The sequence below is a fragment of the Cetorhinus maximus genome, chromosome 6 (genome assembly GCF_964194155.1).
Source record: "Cetorhinus maximus chromosome 6, sCetMax3.hap1.1, whole genome shotgun sequence".
Taxonomy (NCBI): domain Eukaryota; kingdom Metazoa; phylum Chordata; class Chondrichthyes; order Lamniformes; family Cetorhinidae; genus Cetorhinus; species Cetorhinus maximus.
The window spans coordinates 136572128-136595315 of NC_135884.1; the positions used below are offsets into that span (position 1 = coordinate 136572128).

Consider the following 23188-nt stretch of genomic DNA (forward strand, 5'->3'; position numbering starts at 1 on the left):
CCTTATTGTTTTCATCTCCTTCCAAAGAAGGTTTCATGAAAAGTAAATAGGCAAGAGCAAGTTTAACTTACAGTGGGTGTCATTTGTTGACCAGCTACAACAAATTCTAGGCCCATAAATATAATTATGTATATATATTAGCTCTATATATTAGTTGAGGAACATTTTGATTAAAATTTGAAGTACATCGCAAATCATATTTCATTATGCATATGCAAATAATTAGAACATCATTAGGAATTTCATCAAAACAGTCCCAATCCCATTATTGTGTGTTTTAAGTTATCTTTATAAGTGTTAGGGTCAAAAATTTATGAAGAGGCATTTTGTACCCGAAGCAAGAAGCCTGAGGGCCAATAGAACTTTGTCCACAAGCTTTATGTAAGTAAATTGGAGTGAGCCTCCACCACTGACCATGCCATTGTGGGTAGCTCGCCCAATGGGCAATGTTGATTTTGAGTCATCTGCCTCGCCAGCAGCATTCCTAAGAAGGGCACCTTGGAGCAGACTGAGAGACGTCTAAAAATTGGGTCCCATGAATTTGATAGTGGGACCAATGTCTGCACAGATTGGGCACAGGCAGTCCCACTGCGAAATTGGCACACTTTGTGCTTTAAAAAAAATGGGGAAAAGAATACCAATTTCAACTTCTAACTCTACTGTATTTTTACCTTGTTGTTGGTAAAGTTGGACCTCATTGTGCCTGTTCTCCAGGGATAAAACAAATACAAAGTTAAAGGCCAAACCTGGCACACTGGAATAACATCAGAAGCGTTTCTTTCTCCATATTGGTTTGAGCGCTGTTAAAGTGGCCCAAATGCAATGGAGGATGCAGCTCCAATTTTAAATCTTCCACACCCTGTTCTTGTTGAGCACTGGGAGTTAAAATTGAGGCTAGTAGTTTTAGATTAAGTTAATTTATACAAAGATAGATCTTATCTTTTAAGTAAACAAAAACTTCCATCAGAAAGAATGACTTACATTTATAAACCACATATCACAATCATCGAACATCCTTAAGCACTTTACAGCCAATGAGGTACTTTTGAAGTATAGCCGCTATTATAATGTAGGAAATTGAACAGCCAATTTGTGCACAGCAGGATCCCACAAACAGCAGTGTAATGACCAGAATTTTTTATTTTTTTTTTTGGTGAGGTTGATTGAGGGATAAATATTCCCAGATAACCTATCCCTGTTCTTCTTTGAAATACCTCCATTGGGTCTTTTACCTCCATCTGAGAGAGATGAGGTCTCGATTTAACGTCTTATCCAAAAAGCAGCATCTCCGACAGTGCAGCACTCCCTCTCCACTCCGTATTGGAGTGTCAGCTTTGACTATTGTGCTCATGTCCTGGAGTGGGACTTGCACCTCGAACCTTGTGACTCAGAAGCAAGAGTGCTACCAACTGATTGTAATCTGTTTAAATAGTTGCTTGGTAGTACAGAACTTGAGTATTACAGAAAAAGCGACATGCTGTTGAAGTTTCTCATCTTGCACTCATCAGGACAGACAAAAAACTACCAAATTTCAAAGGTAACAACAATTTATACTGTGTCGTGCTAAGTGAAGGTATGACCTGTTTATAACTTTAAACATGGAATGCATTCAGTATATAATTTTCTGGAACTGTCTTTAAAAATGGATACTATCATGACAATTAAAATGGCTGCTGATGGCCAGATGACTTTTGCAATTTATGCCTCAATTCTCCAGAACGTTCCTGATTGAATAACCATGGGTAGGAACACCCCCCACTTCTGGAATGGGCATATCAGATGAAACCCATCTGTGAGATTCACACTAGCCATTGTTTGTGGGCTTAACTGAAACTCAAAATATATAGACCCTGAAACTCCCTGCCCTCGAGCTTGATACTTAACAAAAAGCTGCAGAAGCCAGTTTACAATAAGTAGATGTAAACAGCACCCCCAAATCCATCCATTCTCCATTGTAGAACAATATGGCTGTTAACTATAAACCATTCTGGGGGGACAAAAGAAGTATTTGATCAGGTGATCACCTGACTGAAACTGGCTTCAGATAACAAATCTATCATCCCAAGAACCAGAGAGAAACTGGTCAGTCCGCAGAGAACCTAGTAAGAAACAGCAGCTGCAGAAAAAAGTAGTAACACCTATGTATTATAAAACCTGGAGACAGCCACATCTTAAGGTCTCCCAGCCATTCATTTTCAAAGTCCACCAGTAGAGAAACTTGATCTCCTGGTAAGAAAACCACAAGCAACCAAAAAGCCATCTCTTTAAGGAAATACTGCAACAATGATGAATGACTCCAGTTATTGAAACCACTTTTGGAGTTAAAGCACCTTCTCCAATGGGCCTACAATGACTACTTTTTCCTAAAACAAGCCAAACACATGCCTTACAAATGGTTCCTTCATTTGTAATTGGTAAAAGTGCACTATCTTCTTAAATTGTATCTTTCTCGGGCACAAGTATGCGTGAGTGCTGAGTGATTGATATAGTGTTATGTTTTTGGGGTGAATGTGTGAATAAATAATCCTCTTTATTTAAACCCACAAAAGCTTGCTGTTAATTATTCAAAATTGACCACACAGGAGTTGAGAAATACACACTGCTTCTCCAAAAACACACTGATTACTGAAAGTAAGAAAAAGGAATTGAGGACTCAGTTCTTTCTCATCCCTGCCCATAACAACTATGTGAGAAGAGGGTGCTGATTAGTTGGCAGATGGACTCTGACTGTCGAGGTGTTGCTGTGGCGAATGCACCAGGGAATAGTTATACCCCAAACATTTGTTTAAACTGAAAAAGCCAAGTTGACTCTGTTTGAGGCATTGCCATGGGGAATGATCCAGGAGACTATTATTCCCCCTATGCTTCTGTTTGATTGAAAAGATGCATGCCAAGCCATTTTGTTTCATTTTGTCGAGGACAGGGCCCTGTGTATGAATAACTGTATCTTCTAGCACGTGTAAGTAAGCCACATTGAAATCCTGACTGATGATCTTAAATTGGTTGTTAGTTTAATTCTTAGCACACACGGGATTATTCAGTAAGTGCTGAACCATTGTGGAATCAAATCTAATGCTGGACACTATTTTCTGAGTTTTGCAAGCACAGGCTGGTTGAATACTGTCAGTATGACCCACCAGCTGCTACAATGCAGTAGCAATATGAGTAAGTACTCTGTCTGTTGTGAACGGCAAAAGGGAAAATGCTGTTTGATACGATCCATCAGTTGTTGGAACATACGGCCTACAAACCTGGCATCATATCAGCATTCAAAATCAAATACGACATTACTCATTTGTGTGGTAGGCAGAACGTCTTGTTGGCTTGGCAGCAGCGTCCTGTTGGTGGAGAATACCACTCATGTGAGGACTCAGTTCCCTCTCATCCCTGCCCATAACAACTCTATGAGAAGAGGGTGCTGGTTAGTTGACAAATGGACTCTGACTGTTCGAGGTGTTGCTATGGTAGCATCGTGAAGAGGCAAGCTTCACCTGTTGCTCAAATTTTTATGACACTTTGCCCTTCCAGAGTAATTTGTGGTAGACTGGGCACTTTTTGGGACTGAAGGTCGTGGCCTTAGGTGCATTCATGAGTTTGTGCGATATACAGCTAGCAATGATCTGATCTGGGTATAATCCCGTAAAATAGCTCTGATGCACCCTATATTGGCATCAAGCTTGTACGGTGAGCAAATTGCTCGGGCCCCATTTTGTGAGGTTGTTGATAAGGCCAATCTTATAGCGCATGGAGCTGTAGTAATCCCAACGCATATATTGACCAGTGTAGTTAGGCTTGCGATAGACAGTAATAGAGAACCCATTAGCAGATTCCTCAACTGGCACGTCTAGGAAAAGGAGCTCATCAGACTGCTCCATTTCAATGGTGAATTTGAGCACAGGATGGAACCCATTAAGATATGTAAGGAAATTCGTACATGCAGCTGCAGATTCAAATTTAGGAAACGTATCATGGACATATGAGAAATAATTCAAGGGGTAGGAGGTTAGGGTCATTCCATTGAAAACACATTTCTCATGGAAATGTTAGAAAGGGCTGGGCCTAGAGGATATCCCATGGCAACACCATCTATTTGGGAATACATGGTGTCACTAAAGCTGAACTGAACAGCATGAGTTGCTAAATTCAAAAGTTCAATTAATACAGATTTAGACAATGACGGCATGTCTAGATTGCCATGATACAGCGATGAAGTATGATTGTCTATGGCTTCCTTGAGCAGCACATTAATGGATAGGCTTGCAATGTCAAACAAGCACATAGACATGGCATTGTTATCGACATGTCTGCCTTGGGTAGTCTTTGCTGAAGTAAAGGGATCCTCTACCATGTATGTGGAAAACCCGCTCAGATCTGGTTGTAGAAATTCACTCCAATATTTGGCCAATTCATGCTGTGCAGAACCAGTCATTTTTGAATTTAAATTTTTGAATTAAAAAAAGCTTGGGGGATAACTGTTCTCTAGTGCATTCTCCATGGTAATGTCTCAACCATTCAGAGTTTTCCTGCCAACCAATCAGCACCCTTTTCTCATACAAAAAAAGTATTCCCTTTGAAATTTGATATTCTTGCACCTGTCCTGATGAGTGCAAAATGAAAATCTTCAACAGAGCACCTCTTTTTTCAAATATTTAACACAATTTTATTGAATATTGAAGAAAAAAGTTTTTCGCGCTCACAGAATATGGCCATTATGTTGGCCACATTTGGAGATTTATTTGCATTTCATACTAATTTATGGTGAGAATTACCTTTGCTTTTGTGATGCCAGCATTTTTGCACCTTCTGAGGATCTTCTGGGCAACAGACCCAATTGTAATATGAAGTAAAAAGCAAAGACCCAGTTCCACTCAAAAGCCAAACAACAGCATCTACAAATGCCAACAATGATTTTTATGCACCGACGAGCATAGCAATTCATTAGAATGGAACACAGTTTATCCCATTTGCCTTAATTCATTTCTCATTGGAATCTACTAAACAAAACCTGGGCAGCAGTGTGCTGGAAGTAAGTTATCCTTCATTGTTCAAAGCGGAATTTGTTTTGCTAATTATTTCATGATTACTGTCAGACAATGGGAACACTTGAAGCATTGTTTTCTGTGGTTAGTTATTTAATTTCAGCTCAATGCTAGATTGTTTATATCAACATGGATTTATGCAAATAGCAAGATAGCAACTGGCTGGGGAACTGACCCTAAGAATATATTAAATTAATACAAATTGCTCAAGTGTAATCAATCAAGGCCTATGTAGCTTTCCACAAATCATTCCAACTTCATATAACAAAAGCACAATATACATTTTAATGTTAATTAGAAACAGAGCTTTGATTTCCCTCATCAGTGGGATTTACCATGGGAAGTGGTGTATGGCTGTCCCATTTTGTTGGGTCAAATTTAATATGTATTCAGTGTTGTCTACAGCATCATGAATGCTCTTCATAGGGTCTCCTTCACTAGAAGATGGCTTATCCCATGCAGTGCCATGCTTTATTTGCTGCAGCTGTTTAAGGAGACAGACAAACCAAAAAAAGAATGAAATTGAGGACGTCTCCTAAATATTGCTCTGCTTTCAATGATAAAGAAGCAGCAGAAGAACTCCCATAAGTATGCTAAGGAGAAGAATTATTTTGGGAGGCGGATTGAGAGAAATGGCAGGCTGGATTAGACTCTGACTTCCGACTCTCATTTGCATATGGTGGTTAGGTCAGCACTGAGTCAAGTGCTCCATGTCAAGGGGAAAAGTGGGAGAAAATTCCAAAGGTCATTTTAGACTTGCAGCAGAAGTTATCCCCATTCTATTTTCCCTCCTTTCCCACCCCTGTACCACCAAGCATTTAGGAAGAAAACCCAGACCAGTTTTCCATGAAGAACAAATATATGCATGTCTTAATATAAAATGTCTTAATTTAATATTTTCAGAAAAGTATAATTACAATAGAATGTTACCGCATTGCATTATACGGTCCTTCCAGCATTGTTGGAACTGTACTTCTGTACTACCATAAATTATATAACCCACCTCTGTGCTCACACCTAATAATTCGATATCTACGTTTTCAGATGACTAAAATTCAACAAGTGAATGAAGAAAAATTCAAGAAATGTGACACATACATATGTGATTTAACAATTTCACTGAGAAAGCGGGGGGGGCGGGGGGAGAACGCAAATGTAGATTTTTTTAGTGGTCTGTTCTTTTAAGGCTAGTGTTAAAATTTATTATGAAAATTGAATTGAATCGATACTGTGTCATTTGTTTACATTAGCTTCTTTACCAGGGGAAACTGATGTCCAACTGAAGGGCACACCAGTGTTGCCCATAGATAGAAGAGTGAAATTATCAATTTTTCATGGTGTTACACACAGGCAATGTATACCAAGTGAGGTTAGAGTCCAAGGGATAATTGGGCCTGGCATGTGTAAGGAACATATTTTTTTTTTCTGTTGCACTGTTGTAAAGGACATATCTTTTTATTTTCTGTTGGACTGTGAACTAAAATTATAATGGATGCAGTTTGAAGGACATGTCCACTGGAACAGTGTGAGAGATATATACAATGTTGCAGTCCTGGAACAGAGTGTGCCATGAAGGACAGGATTGTGCCAGAAAGGAGTCCTGGACCGAGGGAGCTGCCTGGCAACAATGGTTTAATTGGCTCCTGACCAGATAACCAGGTTTTGTATGAGAACAGTGCAGAAGTATAGCTCCTAGCCTGAAAGGAACAAGACCTAAAACCTCTGTCTCCTGTGTGTGGAATTCCAGTAATTCCACAATAATAGCTAGCTGGCTTTTTCTCCTCATCTCTCTATAACCTGCTCTCTCTCTCTCTGATAATCCTTGTCAAGAAGCAAAGGGGAAAACTCACTGTTAGAGTCATTGAAAGGCAAGTGCTCAACCAGCGAACTAAATACTGAAAGTGCTGGAAGACCACCTCATGTCATCAAACAGAGCTGAAAGGAATTTGGAAAACATTGATCAAAATCAACCCATCGAAACCTGTACTCGGGAATTGGTGCTACTGAACTGTGTTAATCCACCCTTAAAATCCATGTGTTTGTGTATCTTATGTGTCTTGTGTGTGTATGTATAGGGAATTAAGAAAGGAGTAGGGTGTAAGTTATAGTGTTAGAAATTAGCAGTTCATATTTCTTTCTTTTGTCACTGGTTAATGACAGTTTGTTTAATAAACTTATTAAGTTTACTTATTAAGTTTACAAACCTCGTGCTTGTATTCTGTTAACCTAAAACGTTAGGTAGGATTGGGGCAATCTGGTGGTTTTGTCAAACTTTTCACGTTTGTTGCAGCTTGGAGAACAGTGGAGCTTGATATTACAGCGCACTTTCCCCAGTGAGTTGTGCCACATGCAAGCATGAAATCTTTAATATGATAGTCCTCAGCCAGAGAGGCTTAAGGGGCTAGGAGGCATAAACTAAGCTACCATTTCTTGAAGGGTATAATTACAGCATTGGTTTATATCAGCAATTTCTATTGTAATGTGGACAGAAGTCTTTATAGTGGTGATGTTGACACAAAAACATGAGAAAGATATAACAACAGCTTCTGAGAGGGAGATAATCATTTTTTAAAAGGCTATCCAAGTAATGTTTGCTTATTTTGACAGATTTGTGAGCTTTTCAAAGACTTTCACATGTTATTATAGGGCTCATGAGTTCTGTTCATAATGGATACTGGGTGAATGGATTGGAGGCTAGGGGCATGAGGGGAGTAAGGGGAGTTGAGATGGGTAGTAAGAGGGTAGGTGGTCAGGATTAGGAAGACTTATTCTGATCTACAGAATTGGGCCGATGTCTCTCTGAATGGAGGTGGACCTTTTAACCTGACTACAGGCTGTCCCCATGTCCTCTGGATGAAAAATCTGCCGACTGGCACTGCCGAGATGGAGGCAGGATTGCAATGTTGGGAAGATTTCCGACTTAGGGGTCGCCTCTCCATGATGAAAATCTGGCCCAAAGTGTCTACAAAATCAAAATACCAAAGATGCTGGAAATCTGAAAAAAACCCACAAAATGTGTGGAAGTAGTCAATGGGTTGGACAATATCAATGGAGAAAGAAACAGAGTTAACTTTGAGGTTGATGTCTTTTCTTCAAAATGTATTCATTTGGACTGTCCATAGCTTCAGATGACAGAAGTAACAAAGAAAATTGCAATTGTAAAAGAGAAATTTTAAAACATGGAGAAATTATGTACAAACATAAAATCTACACCACTATATCAATGTGAAAATTAGACTTTGAATGCTGAAGTTAGAAGAATAAATGTTTTGAGTTTTGATGCGACAGCCATGCTAAAAATTAGTTGAGCGAAAAATGACAAGTGAGAGGACCCTATCCTTGAGCTAGTATGCAGAAAACATAAGATGATTATGATGGTAGATTGTGAAAAGCAAAATACCATACGGTGGGCATATTATTAAAAAAATTCATAAGAAAAGTTGTTGGGATTGTTACCATCAGGAAATGTTGAGGGCAATAGATTAAGAGACAGGAAAAAATTAGTTGATACCATGGAAGACATATGTAATATCTAATGCTGATGTACCTGAACAAAAGTCAGATAGCGTAGAATGCACTCATCAATAATCTCCAGATGAAGAACCCATTTGGTGGGTGCAATGACCCATGCTGGTTTCTAGTCTTGGGACTAAAGGCTGACAAGTTCCCTGGACCTTATGGCCTGCAACTTAGGGTCTTAAAGGAAGTGGCTGCAGAGATAGTGGATGCATTGGTTGTAATTTTCCAAAATTGCCTAGATTCTGGAAAGATTCGAGCCTTTGGAAAGCCACAAATGTAACACCACTATTCATGAAAGGAGAGAGACAGAAAGCAGGAAATTATAGGCCAGTTACCCTAGCAACTGTCTTTGGGAAAATACAGGAATTCATTCCTAAGGAGGTCGTAGCAGGACGTTTAGAAAATCATAATGCACTCAGGCAGAGTCAACATTTGTAAAGGGGAAATTGTGCTGGACAAATTTATTAGAGTTCTTTGATGATGCAACGAGTGAGGTGATAAAGGGGAACCAGTTGATGAAGTGTATTTGAATTTTCAAAAGGCATTTAATAAGGCACGTAATAGGTTACTGCAGAAGATAAGAGCACAATCTTTTGCCGGGGTGATAGAATAGTGTGGATAGAGGATTGGCTAATTAACAGGAAACAGAGTTGCGATAAATGGGTTATTTTCAGGTTGGCAAACTGCAATGATTGGAGTGCCTCAAGGATCAGTGCTGGGACCTCAACTATTTATGATCTATGTTAATGACTTAGATGAAGGGACTGAGTTTATTTTAGACAAATTTCCTGATGTTATAAAGCTAGGTAGGAAAGCAAGTTGTGAGGAGGATACAGTAGATAGGTTAAGTGAGTGGGCAAAAATTTGGCAGATGGAGTATAAGGTGGGAAAATGTGAGGTTGTCCACTTTAGCTGAAAGAACAGGAAAGCAGAATATTATTTAAATGGAGAAAGACTTCAGAATGCTGCAGTATAGAGGGATCTGGATGTTCTTGTATATGAGTCACAAACTTATAGTATGCAGGTCCAGAAAGTAAGTGGAAAGTCAAATGGACTATTGACCCTTATTTCAAGGTGGATGGAGTAGAAAAGAAGGGAATTCATGCTACAGCTGTACATGGGTGAGACGGTACCTGGAGTACTGTGTACAGTTTTGGTCTCCTTACTGGAGGAAGATATGCGTGCTTTGGAAGCCGTTCAGAGAAGGTTCACTAGGCTGATTTCTGGGATTAAGGGATTGTTTTATGAGGAAAGGTTCAGCAGGCTGGGCCTACATTCATCGGAGTGTAGATGGATTAGAGGCGATGTTATTGAAACATATAGGATTCTGTGAGGGCTTGACAGGGTAGATGCTAAAGGATGTTCCCTCTCTTGGATAAATCTAGAACTAGGAGGCATAGTATAAAAATAAGAGGTCTCCCATTTAAAATGGAGTTAAGGAGGAATTTCTCCTCTCAGAGGATCATTAGCCTTTGGAATTCTCTTCCATAGAGAGCAGTAGAATCTGGGTCATTGAATATCTTCAAGGCTCAGTTTGACAGGTTTTTGGTTAACAAGGGAGTCAAGGGTTATGGAGGACAGGCAGTAAAGTGGAGTTAAGGCCACAATCAGATCATGATCTAATTGAATGGCAGAGCAGGTTCAATGGACTGAATGGCCTACTCTTGCTCCTATTTCTTATGATCTCATGATCTTTCCCAAAGCTTAAAACAGTACTTAATTCCCAAGCATCGACATTCCTTACCTTGATAAACACAAAAGTAAGACCAAAAATATGAATTCTGAAGAAAAGTATCGGAACACAAAGTAAATAGTGCTTGTATTTTTTTCAGCAATAATAATGTATGGGTTATAAACTTTTCAGAGTAACCTCTTTAAATTTATTCATGTTTTGAGCTTTCAAAGTTTGTCATTGTAAAGTAACAGAAATGATGATTTCTATAACCACTGAAGCATATTTCTTGTTTTTCAGCTCCGTTTCTCTTTTTATGAAAAAATTGGCTAAATATTATTTTTTTTGTGTGTGTGGCTGGAGAAGTGCCAAAAGGCTTTTGGCCCATTATGGGTTTTTAGTCACATGATGCACACAGCTTTAAGGCATACACAGGACCCTTAAATCACACCAGTGACAGCTCTAATTTATCAAGCACAGCTTGACTAGAACCGCCACGTATTGACCTTCCAGTAATGCAGTGTGTACTGCCGAATGAACTGCTTTGGAGAAAATAACATCAAATTGGCAACAGGAAAGATTTTTTTCTCATTCTGTATACATTGAAGATATATCATAACCTGTTTATGATAACTGAGCAGCAATTGGTTTATTAATCCAAATTTAATTCCCTTAAAAGAAATCTTACTTGTACTGAATATCCTATTATAAATAATTCTAAAATCTTCTTAAATCATGGAGGGCTAAGCATCATTTCTTCCAAATTTTTCTTTCTCCTCCCCGTGATCTCCTTGCATTCCAAATATTTACCTAAAAGCTTATTTATCCTAGCATAATGGCAGTTCCAAAGCCCTTTTGCAATATTGGCTGCAACTCCCATGCCTGTTTTGGGGCTATCGTACATCTAAACAAGTTGGACCATTTACGATCAGTGAAGGTGCTCTTAACCCTTCATGTGCCATAGTAAGGAAGAAATATTTGCATTTATATTGACCTCAGGATGTCTCGAAGCATTTTACACATAATGAACTGTTACCTCCACTGTTGAAGGTGGATGGACGTAATATTTTCATCCCTTTTTGTCAGTCTCTTTGTAAACAATGTATCTCAAAAACTAGTGGAAGAATTTCAACGAAACATGGTACACAGATAGGATATGGCAGAACTGATTAGTTTATTGGCAATGATGTGGATCTGGTTCCTGAAATTTTTTAAAGGATCAGTTAACATCAGGAGATAAGGCTTATTTTTAGAATGTTGTGGATTGTTTTATTTAGAATGTTGTGGATCGTCTCCGCTGCTGTGGTGAAATTGTCACAGCTGTCAAAAATGTGAGCAGAGTTTTCAGAGCAGGTTATTGGATGAGGATTGACATGAAGTCTCCTGAGTAAGATGGAAGCTCTTAATAAAAAAGGTTTCTTTTTTTCAGCTTTGTAGTTACAGAGCATCAACCAGGCAGGGGAAAGTCTCAAGGAAGAGCTGGGTAATTTTAATAATGTTGAGTTAACACAGTGTGGTGGAGGTAATCACTGTACTGAGTGCCCTCTTCACTTGTTTTGAAGTGTGGACAATGTTGTAACAATAGCCAATATACCCTCAGCAAGTTCCCACAAACAGTAATAAGATGATGACAGGATAACCTGTTTGTGATGGAATACATAGTGGCCAGAGAGAATTCCCCTGCTCTTCCATGAAGAGTGCCATGGAACATTTTACATCCACCTGAGAGGGAAGACTGGAGCAAATTTAACATCTCATCCACAAGACAGCACCTTTGACAATGCAGCACTTGTTCAGTATTACACTGAAATGTCAACCTAGATTATATGCCCAAGCTTCTGGAGCAGGACTTGAACCCATAATTTTTTTAACTCAAAAGAAGCTAATAACATGACAGTCAAAAATGTTGCATTTTTGTCACAACAATGTAAGCTGTTTAGCCTGTTCAGAATATGTGACATCTCTGTATCTTTGGTGCTCATCAGCAGAACAATATTGCTTTAGAACGCTGGATTAATATCTACTTAACTGGAAATATGATAACAATGAGGGCATATTTATTGAGCTATTTCTTGAATTCCACAACCAGGATAAATCGGTTTATAAATGTCAACAGGATATTAGAAGTTGAAGACTGTTATATTAACAGTCAAGTGGTATGGTTCTAAGCATTTACATAATTTAAAAACACAACAAAAAAAAAATGACCTTATCTTCACTCTTGAAAGAATGCATCTGAGAAGTTACTCTACTGCACAGACCATCATGATTATGTTGCGTGAGGGAGCCTGAATGCAAACCAAGTTACCCAATGACATAGTCAAGGTCATAAATTGCTGCGCTGTGCTATGTAGTAATTCTAGTGCATACCAATAGCATGCTCATAACTTAGATAAATCATTGGCCATTTGCAGCTGTTGCGACTCCAGTGGCAAAAGAGCTCAGTTTCAGTTGGATTAAATTTTCTGAACATAAAATGTACAGACTTGACTGTTAGCTGGTTTCTGTTTCTGTTCACTGTTCCTTTTTGAGTTTCGAGTTCAAATATAATTACTTTGGATACCAGAAGTAGCTAAAAGGTTAGAGATATGGTTTAACATGCATTGCATGGTTTAGATAATCCTGTACATTAATAGCACAAAAATAAGTAGAGATAAGAATGATGGTGGAGGATACTTGAAAATCACAAGAGAAATTTCAACCATTGTCACTTAGCTTAAGTATTTAATGCATATCGCTGACATTTTTTTTTAATGAATCTGCAAGATAATAGAATTGACATGTTGCCTTTTTCAGGTTTGCGCCGTTTCAGGATCCTGCTGGCTGGCTGATGATCAATCCTGCAAATGGCACAGTTACAACCAGAGCAGCCTTGGATCGAGAATCTACTTACGTCCATGACAGTCAATACACAGCCTTATTTCTTGCAACTGATAATGGTATGTAAAATAAAAACTAACAACATACTATTTCTTTTTTGAGCACTCTGGGTATATGTCAGTGTTGGAAGTCATCTCACGTCAATTCCAGTTGCGAAACAAGTATATACCACTGTGAGAATGCACTACTTGCACAGAGAACATTAAGTAAAACCCATCACTTTTTATGTATCTAATGCGTCCTTATGTTATATTGCTTCCATTGAGTACTTAATAACATCACCCTGATGAGCGCACAACAGAGAAACTATGATGGCAACTTTGTTGAATAACATTTCTTGCATTTTTCCAAGAAGAAAGGTGCTGAGTGCACTGGATATAGGAAAGGCTGTTATCTCTGACTACATACTGGTTTTAGAGTTGAAGCCATATGCTCCAAATCTAGCCACGTCTCTAGCGCAGGCTGTTCCAGTACAGCTTCAACATGGCACCTAACTGACACAGTAGAAAATTGCCTAAGTATATCCTGTCCATAAAAACAGCAGGATAAATCCAAATTAGCTGATTACCGCACCATCAGTCCATCCTTAATTGCATCAGCAATGTGATGGACCGTGCCATCGATAGTGCCAACAAGCAGCGCTTACTCACCAATAATCTGATCACTGATGCTCAGTTTAGCTTCTGCCAGGACCACTCAGCTCCAGACCTCATTACAGCCTTGCTCCAAACATTGAAAAAAGAGCTGAGTTATAGAGGTGAGGTGAGAGTGACTGCACTTGACATCAAGGCAGCATTTGACCGAGTGTGGCATCAAGTACAGTAATACCTAGCACAAAGGAAGATAGTTGTGGTTGTTGGAGGCCAATGATCTCAGTCCCAGGAAGGTGCTACAGGGGTTCCTCAGGGTAGTATCCTAGGCCCAACCATCCTCAGCTGCTTCATCAATGACCTGAAGCAGTCTGTACACACATACAGCAAAACTTAGGCAACTTTCAGACTTGGGCCGATAAGTGACATGCTGTCCAAAGATCCAGGTGCTGTTTAATAGTCACAAGTGGGGAGATTGTACTTCCAGTTTATGGGGTTCATTCAGTACCTTTATGAACATTTTAATCAGAAATATCAGAATATTCCTCAATACAGTTTTTAAATAGTGACATGGTATACACCACCATTTTTAGCCATACTGTATTGGAATAAAATATCAATTTGGTCATCTTGTTTATTGTTAACTAAGGAATCTCATGGCATGAATTTATTTATTTATGTCTGTGTATGTTTTTGAAGGGCATACGTAGGAGCAAGGGTAGGTCATTTGGCCTCTCGAGTTTTTTCCGTCATTCAATAAGATCAGATTGTGGCCTCAACTCCACTTTCTATCCTATCCCCTATACTATTTGACTCCCTCAAGATCAAGAATCTATCCAATACAGCCTTAAAAATATTCAATGACCCTGTTTCCACTACTCTCTGAGGAAGAGCTTTACAGACTCAGAACCCTCCGACAGAAAAACATTCTCATTGTTACAGACAGGAAGGGGGTTAATTTAAACAGCCCTGATTTTTCCTCTCACCACCCATCCGTAAACAGAAAGGTGTTTGGATTTGCTTCCTCCTTTATAAGTGGTGGCGTATTTCCTAACCCTTCAGTTTTGGTGTGATCCCATTTTGCATTAATAATCTCACAGCAAACTTGAGATAGGATGAACTCAAAAGGATCCTATTTGCACACAAACGCAGGATGAGGGCAGCAATGTTGCCTCCTTTTCATTCATAAAATAAAAGAGACATAGAGAAAGAAAGATTTATAGGACAAAGACCACAGAGAAAAGAATGATTGTTTCACATGAGTCTGGCATCCAGAATCAAAGCCCAATGTTGTATTCCTTTCCAGGCTGAAATGTTGCTGGATAATTCACTTTTCTAGTAGAGTTGACTTCCATGATGCAATAGGCACACAGAGATGATTCAGTCTTGTAGGCGATGGTACAGATGTTCAGAAATTCCAGTAGAAACAGTGTAGATGGGGCCAAGCATTCAAACCTGGACAGAGCCCCTTTTCTGTGCTGCTGCTTGGTAGATGGTAAAGATGGCAGACTGAGGTTTGCAGCTCCACAAGGCAATATTACTGGTGCCACTAGCTAGAAGTTCATGCCATTTAACTCTCATCTCTGCACATCACCTTTGACAAAGGACGAGTATTCTTTGTCCAGGCCCCTGAGATGGTTAAATGTCCCAGCTATTAAAAATTGAAAGAAAGTTTGCAGGGCTCTTTGTCCTAGAAGACTAGTAGACTCCAGTTGGCCAGCCTGGGATCCGGAATGCAGATGGCCTTTGTATAGTTCTCTTTGAATTTGGTCTGTGCAGCCCACAGGGAGTGCAGTGGGAGGGGGGTGGTGTTTGGGGTGTCTTCAGAGATAACAAGGTGTAAGCTTCTTTGAAACTGCCAAATAGCTCAATTTGTTCAGGGTCACAGACAGACATAGCTTCAGCCATTTTAAGGACTATGTCCAATGTTTTAAATTTTAGAAATTAACCCTGACAACATCTCTGTCTTAAATGGGAGACCCTTTATTTTTAAACTGTGTCCACTGGTTCTAGTCTCTCCCACAAGGGGAAACATGCTTTCAGCATATACCCTATCAAGTCCCTTCAGGATCGTAAGTGTTACAATAAGATCACCTCTCATTCTTTTAAACTCTAATGGTTATAGGCCCAACCTGTCCAACCTTTCTTCATAGGATAACCCCCTCATTCCAAGAATCAGTCGAGTGAACCTTCTCTGAACTGCTTCTAATGCAATTATTTCCTTTCTTAATTAAGGAGACCAAAACTGTACACAGAATTCTAAATGTGGTCTCACCAATGCCCTATACAACTGTAGGAAAACATCCCTACTTTAATATTTCATTCCCCTTGCAATAAATGACAACATTCCATTTGTCTTCCTAACCACTTGTACCTGCATACTAACCTTTTGTGATTCATGTACCAGGACACCCAAATCCATGTACCACAGTGTTCTGCAACCTCTCTCCATTTAAAAAGTATACTGCCATTCTATTCTTCCTGCCAAAGTGGACAAGTTCACATTTTCCCACATTATACTGCATCTGCCAGTTTTTGCCCACTGACTTAACCTATCTACATCCCTTTGTAGACTCCTTAGGTCCTCTTCACAACTTACGTCCCTTCCTATCTTTATGTCACTGGCAAATTTAGCAACCTTGCATTCGATCCCGTCATCTGTCATAAAGCTATTAATGTTTATAATATTTTGGAAAATATTTTTCTTTTAAAATAGAGGTTTAATCTGTGGGTATATATTAATTGGATTAAAGTCAGCTAGTCTGGGTGCTTTGATGGGTACTAGTTTTGATATAGAAGAAAGATAGCGTGCATTTGCATTTTTTGAATAGAGCATTCAAGAAGTGGGGTGAAAACTTGACTCCTTCCTAACAGCTACCAAACAATGTATTTATATTACTAATAAAATTGGTACAGTGAGAGGGGTTTCATTGTTAAAAGGTAAAGTTCAAAGAGGCTGATGAGACAATGAGAATTTGAATTCAATCAGTGGCGGTCGGTATAACTTCAGTAGTTTTCGGGTATGCAGAGCAGAGGCAATGTAAGATCAAAAGGCAGCTGCAAGCCTCCAACTGGCTCCACAGTGAAAAGAACCTCATTTTGAACTAGTAAGGTGAAAATGCTTTGCCTGGTGTTTGGTTCAGTCTATGGCTTGCTGTTGCCTTAATGGAGATTAGTTTGGGAATTTGTTAAAAGTTATGATAATAGTAATTTGTAGCCATGTGTACATATATTTTAACCTGTGTAAATTAATATAATGCTTCATTTAGTTTAATGTAAAACTGATGGTCTGATTCCTGAGTTTAGAGTCACATCTCAAACATAGCACTTAAAAGTTATTGGTTATGACAGTTGTTTAGAGTTTTCCTCTGGGATTTTTAAAATACCTCCGCTTTACCAACTGCATCGGTTACATCATCATCCAAGTCATTAATATAGATTGTAAATAGTTAAGGACCCAGCACTGATCCCTGTGGCACTCCGCTTGTTACATCTTACCAATCGAAAATTACCCATTCATGTCTACTCTGTCCTTCCTGTTAGCTAACCAATCCTCTATCCATGCTAATACATTATCCCAAACGCCATGAGCTCTTATTTTGTATAATAACCTTTGATGTGGCATCTTGTCAAATTGTAATGTCCTGGATTTCAGAGTTAGGGTACCGAGGGAGGCGATGGTGTGGTGGTATTGTCACTGGATTAGCAATTCAGAAGCCCTGGCTAATGTTCTGGCGACAGCTGGTGGAATTTAAATTCAATTAATAAATATGGAATTGAAAACTAGTCTCGGGAATTGTGACCATGAACCGATTGTCAATTGCTGTAAAAACCCACCTGGTTTATTAATGCCCTTTAGGGAAGGAAATCTGCCGTCCTTACCTGGTCTGGCCTTCATGTGGCTCCAGACCCACAGCAATGTGGTTGACTCCTAACTGCCATCTGAGATGGCCTAGCAAGACACCCAGTTGTATCAAATCTCTACAACGTATTAAAGGAATGAAACTTGTCGGACCACCCAGCATCGAACTATGCACTGAAAATTACACTGATGCACCCAGCCCCATCGACCCTGCAAAGTCCTCCTTGCTAACATCTGGAAGCTTGTGCCAAAATTGAGAGAGCTGTCCCACAGACTAGTCAAGCAACAGCCTGACAACATTCCATTGACATACTTATGGGATTATACCTTACAGAAAATGTCCCAGGCACTACCATCGCCATCCCTGGGTACGTCCTATCCCACCAACAAGATGGACTCACCAGAGGTAGCGGGTACAGTGATATATAGTTGGAAGGGAGTTGCCCTGGGAGTCCTCAACATCAATTCTGGGCCCCATGAAATCTCATGTCATCAGGTCACTTGGAGGAAGCACTGAGGTTGGCAAGGGCACGGAATATATTCTATGTGTGGGATTTCAATGCCCACCACCAAGAGTGGCTTGGTAGCACCACTACTGACCGAGCTGGCCGAATCCTAAATGACAAAGCTGCTAGACTGGGTCTGCAGCAGGTAGTGAGGAAACCACTTTGGAGGAAGAAAGAAGGAAAAACCTACTTGACCTCATCGTCACCAATCTACCTGTCGCAGATGCATCTGTCCACGGCAGTATTGGTAGACATGATCACTGCACAGTCCTTGTGGAGACAAAGTTGTGTCTTAACATTGAGGATACCCTCCATTGTGTTGTGTGACACTACCACCGTGCTAAAAGGGATAGATCAACCAGACCCAGCATCTCAAAATTGGACATCCATGGGGCACTGGGGGCCATCAGCAACAGAATTATATACAACTGCAATTTGTAACCTCATGGCCCGGCATATACTCCACTCCAACATTACCATCAAGCCAGGGGATCAACCCTGGTTCAATGAAGAGTGCAGGAGAGCATGCCAAGTACGGCACCAGGCATACCTAAAAATGAGGGGTCAGTCTGGCGAAGCTACAGCACAGGACTACTTGCATACTAAACAGTGGAAGCACCATGCAATATACTGAGCTGAGCGATTCCACAACCAACAGATCAGATCTAAACTGCGGTACTGCCACATCCAGTCATAAATGAACAATTAAACAACTCACTGGAGGAGGAGGCACCACAAGCACCCACCTTCTTGGTGACAGGAGCCTAGCATATCAGTGCAAAACACAAAGCTGAATCATTAACAACAATCTTCAGCCAGAAGTGCTGAGTGGATGATCCATCTCGGCCTCCTGCAGAGGTCCCCAGCATCACAGGTGCCAGTCTTCAGCCAATTCGATTCACTCCATGTGACATCAAGAAATGGATGGAAGCACTGGATACTGCAAAGACTGGTCTGGAGAGGGTCTGGAGGTCAGGGGTGAGGGAGTTGCCGGTGGGGGTTGGGGCTGGAGGTTGTTGGAGGTTGGGGGGGGTCAAGGCTGCAGGAGTTGGAGGTTGGGTGTGTGGGAGTTAGAAGGCGAAAGCTGGGGGTCGGAGGTCGGGGTGGGGGGGGCGGGGTCAGAGGTCAAGGATTTGGAGGTTGTGGTTGGGAGGTCAGAGATTGGGGGGAGGTGGGGTGGGTCTAGGGTGTTGGGGGAAATGTATGGGGGTCGGTCTGGGTGTTAACAATAGCTACTCAGAAGTTAGAAGAGGTTTTAATTCTTCTAACTTTCTCTGTGTAACTATTGATGTAACCCTGGACCCGTTGGAAGACCTGAACTGATGGATGGTAAGGGCTTTGTTCATTGGTGGATGGATGGTCTGGAAGGAGATCTAGAGAAGATGGTAATAGTTGATCCACTGGCAGAGTTCACAGGATCTGAACTGGGAGGGATGAGTTAGAGGGGAAGGAGATTGGTAAGGTTATGCCCCAGTGGACATGTTGTGTGGGAATGTCAGCGAAAGTCAGATGGGCAATTTGTGTTGCTGCTTGTAAGGAGGCAGTGCAAGTGCCCTTGATCACCCCTTTGGAGGTTACCAGTGACACTGAGGGAAGCTGTAGGCTTTTCTAAGAGGGAGTCAAGCCTGGGGTGGTGGTAGAACAGCAGGAAGGTAGAGGATTTGGGAGTGTAGACTACCTGAGTAAAAGTTGCTACATAAGGATATCTTAACTAGGAAAGAAGAAATTTTGGAATACGGAAAAGCTGCTTACGCCCAACAAATATGTCTCTTACTAGTAGGTAATAGTGGTACCTACCTGACTTTCCCCTGTGGAAATGTACCACGTTTGCCTGTTTAGCTCAATGACATTGCTCATTTCAATGGTGTTTCTCTAATAACCTATGCCAAAAATCTATTATCCTCTGTATAAACCTTGTTCCTTCTAACTTCTTGCTACTAACTTCCTAATAGTTAAATTGTGTCTCTGGATATTTTGGGCCTTCTCAACAGTGAACAATTTGACCACATCAACTTATAATAGCACTGCTCACATAATAGAAAACATTTCCTGTATACTTAGGGAGGTAGTAAAGGGTTTACATTGTAGGAAAGTGGAAGGAAATATTCATGGCTTTTATCACTGCTGCCATAATCTTGAAATTTCAAATAAATTGCCTCGTAATCCCCTGTTCACCAAAGAAGAACAACCCCGTTTCTTAATCTTGCCTTTTTACATAAATTCCAGTTATCAGAAATGACTGCCTTGCTTCTGAACTTGCACTCTTGAATCACTTCTAAAAATGCAGCATTCCACAATTAGAATATTTCGTTCTATTCTGTTATGGTTGAATATGGAATCAGCTGACACATTCCATGTGCAGCACACACCCCACCTAACTATCTTATCGAACAAATTGTAGAATTAGTAATAGCTTATCGCTAAATGTGTGGTTTCTATGGAGACGCACAAACTAAAATTTCACAATGTTGGAATCAGCAGGGAATTTGCAACCTTTTGTGTCTTTGCGAAAATATTCTTCACACAGGACATATAAATTTTACAATTCCAAAATGGATATTTAAGAAATGAAAATTTAAGTATCGGTTATGTATTCAGTATTAATATCTCTGATGAAGCTTATAAAATGAATGTAACAGAACTGTATACGTTCTTTAAAGATTGGCAGCTTTTATAAAATGGGGTTGAAAAGATCACATTTTAATCTTCTGGTACCTTGAAGCATTTTACAGTAAATATCAAGTAATTATCTTTGATTTAGTGTGCTATTAAACACTTTGTGTAGATCAAAATAGACAGAGAGATTGAATAGTAAGTTGAAAATGCATTGTACTTTCTACAGCAGTCACACTGCATGTGATCAACAGAAATGAAAGGACTAGACTTGGAAAAAAAATCACAGGAAAATCATCTTCTGACATTGTGCCCTATCATTCTTTATAAGAGTCCTTTAACGGTTATTTAAATCAAATGGATTTCTTTCCATTTCTACCTAAACTACTGACCCTTGTTGCTCCACAAACTGTCTCTCTTGAATCCTTCTTTTAGGCAGTCCCTCAGGGTCGAGAATGATTTCCATTCCAGTTTGATGGGTTCCGAAATGGCTGATAAGTGACATGATCTACAGACTCTGCCACATGTGGTATTGGTGGTGCCTGAAGAGTTGGATAAATGGGTTGTTTAGAGGCTGGTGCACTCCCTCCGATGCCTCGACTTCACCTCTGCACATTTCTGATGAAACCTTTCAAAGTGCTCAGTGCCTTCCCAAACAAAACTTCTCCATTTTGGTTGGTCACAAGCCAGGAACTCCCATGAGTCAGCAGGGATGTCTGACCTCTTCACGGATGCATTGAAGACATCCTTAAAGGGTTCCCAAGTGACCTCCTGGGAGTCTCCTGCTGTGACTGAACTCCGAGTAGACAATTGCTTCAAGGTTTGATGGCAGGCAAATTACATGGTCCGCCCAGCAGAATTGTTTTGAGTGATTAGCACCTCGATTCTCAGCAGGTTGACTTGGGAAAGCACGCTGCTGTTGAACCACCTTTCTTGCCAACAGATTTGGAGGATCTTGTGAAGGCACTGCTGGTGGTACATCTCCAATGCTTTGAGGTGCCTGCTGTAGGTTGTCCAAGTTTCCGAAACATGTAGGAGCGTGGGGATCACTGCTGCCCAGTAAACCATGACTTTAGTCTCAGGCTTGAGACCCTGGTCCTCAAATACTCTTTTCCTCACTTGACCAAGGGTTGAGTTGACACATTGGAGGCGGTGATGAATTTTGTTGTCTATGCCTGCCTTCATTGAGAGGAGGCTCCCAAAATACGGGAAATGGTTCATGTTTTCCAGGATCTTGCCGTTGATCTTAATTAATGGTGCAGGTGTTTTACTGTGAGAGCTGGCTAGAAGAGGACCTTAGTTTTCTGGATGTTTAGTGAAAGGCCCATTTTCAGATATGCTTCAGAGGATTCAACAATGATTTGGAGTTTAGTTTCTGAGTGAGCACACACACTAGCGTCAACTGCATATTGAAGCTGTAAGTTGTCAGAGGCTAGGAATCCTGTGACGAGTAACTCACCTCCTGACTCCACAAACCCTGTCCACCATCTGCAAACCACAAGTCAGGAGTGTGATGGAATACTCCCCACTTGCCTGGATGATTGCAGCTCCCACAACACTCAAGAAGCTTGAAACAATCCAGAACAAAGCAGCCCACTTAATTGGCACTACATCCACAAACATTCACTCCCTCCACCACCAATGCACAGTAGCATCAGTGTGTACCATCTACAAGATGCACTGCAGGAAGTCACCAAGGCTCCTTAGACAGCACCTTCCAAACCCACGACCACTACCATCTAGAAGGACAAGGGCAGCAGATAGATGGGAACATCACCACCTGGTAGTTCCCCTCCAAGTCACTCACCATCCTGACTTGGAAATATATCGCCATTCCTTCACTGTCACTGGGTCAGAATCCTGGAACTCCCTTCCTAACAGCACTGTGGGGTGTACCTACACCACATGGACTGCAGCGGTTCAAGAAGGCAGCTCACCACCACCTTCTCAAGGGCAATGAGGACGGGCAATAAATGCTGACCCAGCCAGCAAAGCCCACATCCCATGAATGAATAATAAAAAAAAATGACTGAGATTGGAGTTATTTTTGTTTTGGATTGAAGGGAGCATAGATTGAACAGTTTCCCACCTGTCTGTACATTCTCCATGGTTGTGAGTAATTTGCTGGAGATAAGATATTGCAGCAAGGAAAATTGAGAAGAGGGTCAGTTCAATGGCAGTCTTGTTTGACCCCAGTTTTCAGTGAGATGGGGCTTGTGGCGGATCCGTTGATGAGGGTCACAGTTTGCATGTCATTGTGGAGGAGGCAGAGAATGGTGACAAGTTCCTGATTGCAGCCAAAATTAAGTGGGATAAGCCCTCGTGGTCGATAGAGTCAAAGGCTTTTGTGAGTTTTAAAAAGGCCATCTACAGCAGTTAGATTTGTTTCTTGAATATGCGATGCAATGACGATCATATCTGTGGTGCCTCTCGAAAGGGCAAAACCCACACTGTGACTCTGGAATGAGTTCCTTGGCCACTTGGTGGAGGTAGTTCAGGAGGATCCT

The 23188-nt window shown here is 40.6% G+C and overlaps 1 protein-coding gene across 1 annotated transcript in view; it reads left to right on the plus strand.

Annotated features, from left to right (window-relative positions):
• Window positions 1–23188, plus strand: part of cdh13 (cadherin 13, H-cadherin (heart)) — a 1028759-nt gene that overhangs the window by 967395 nt on the left and 38176 nt on the right. Inside the window, exon 11 of the mRNA XM_078544562.1 lies at window positions 13027–13169. Coding sequence (XP_078400688.1) covers window positions 13027–13169 — 143 coding nt within the window. The remainder of the gene's footprint in view (window positions 1–13026; window positions 13170–23188) is intronic.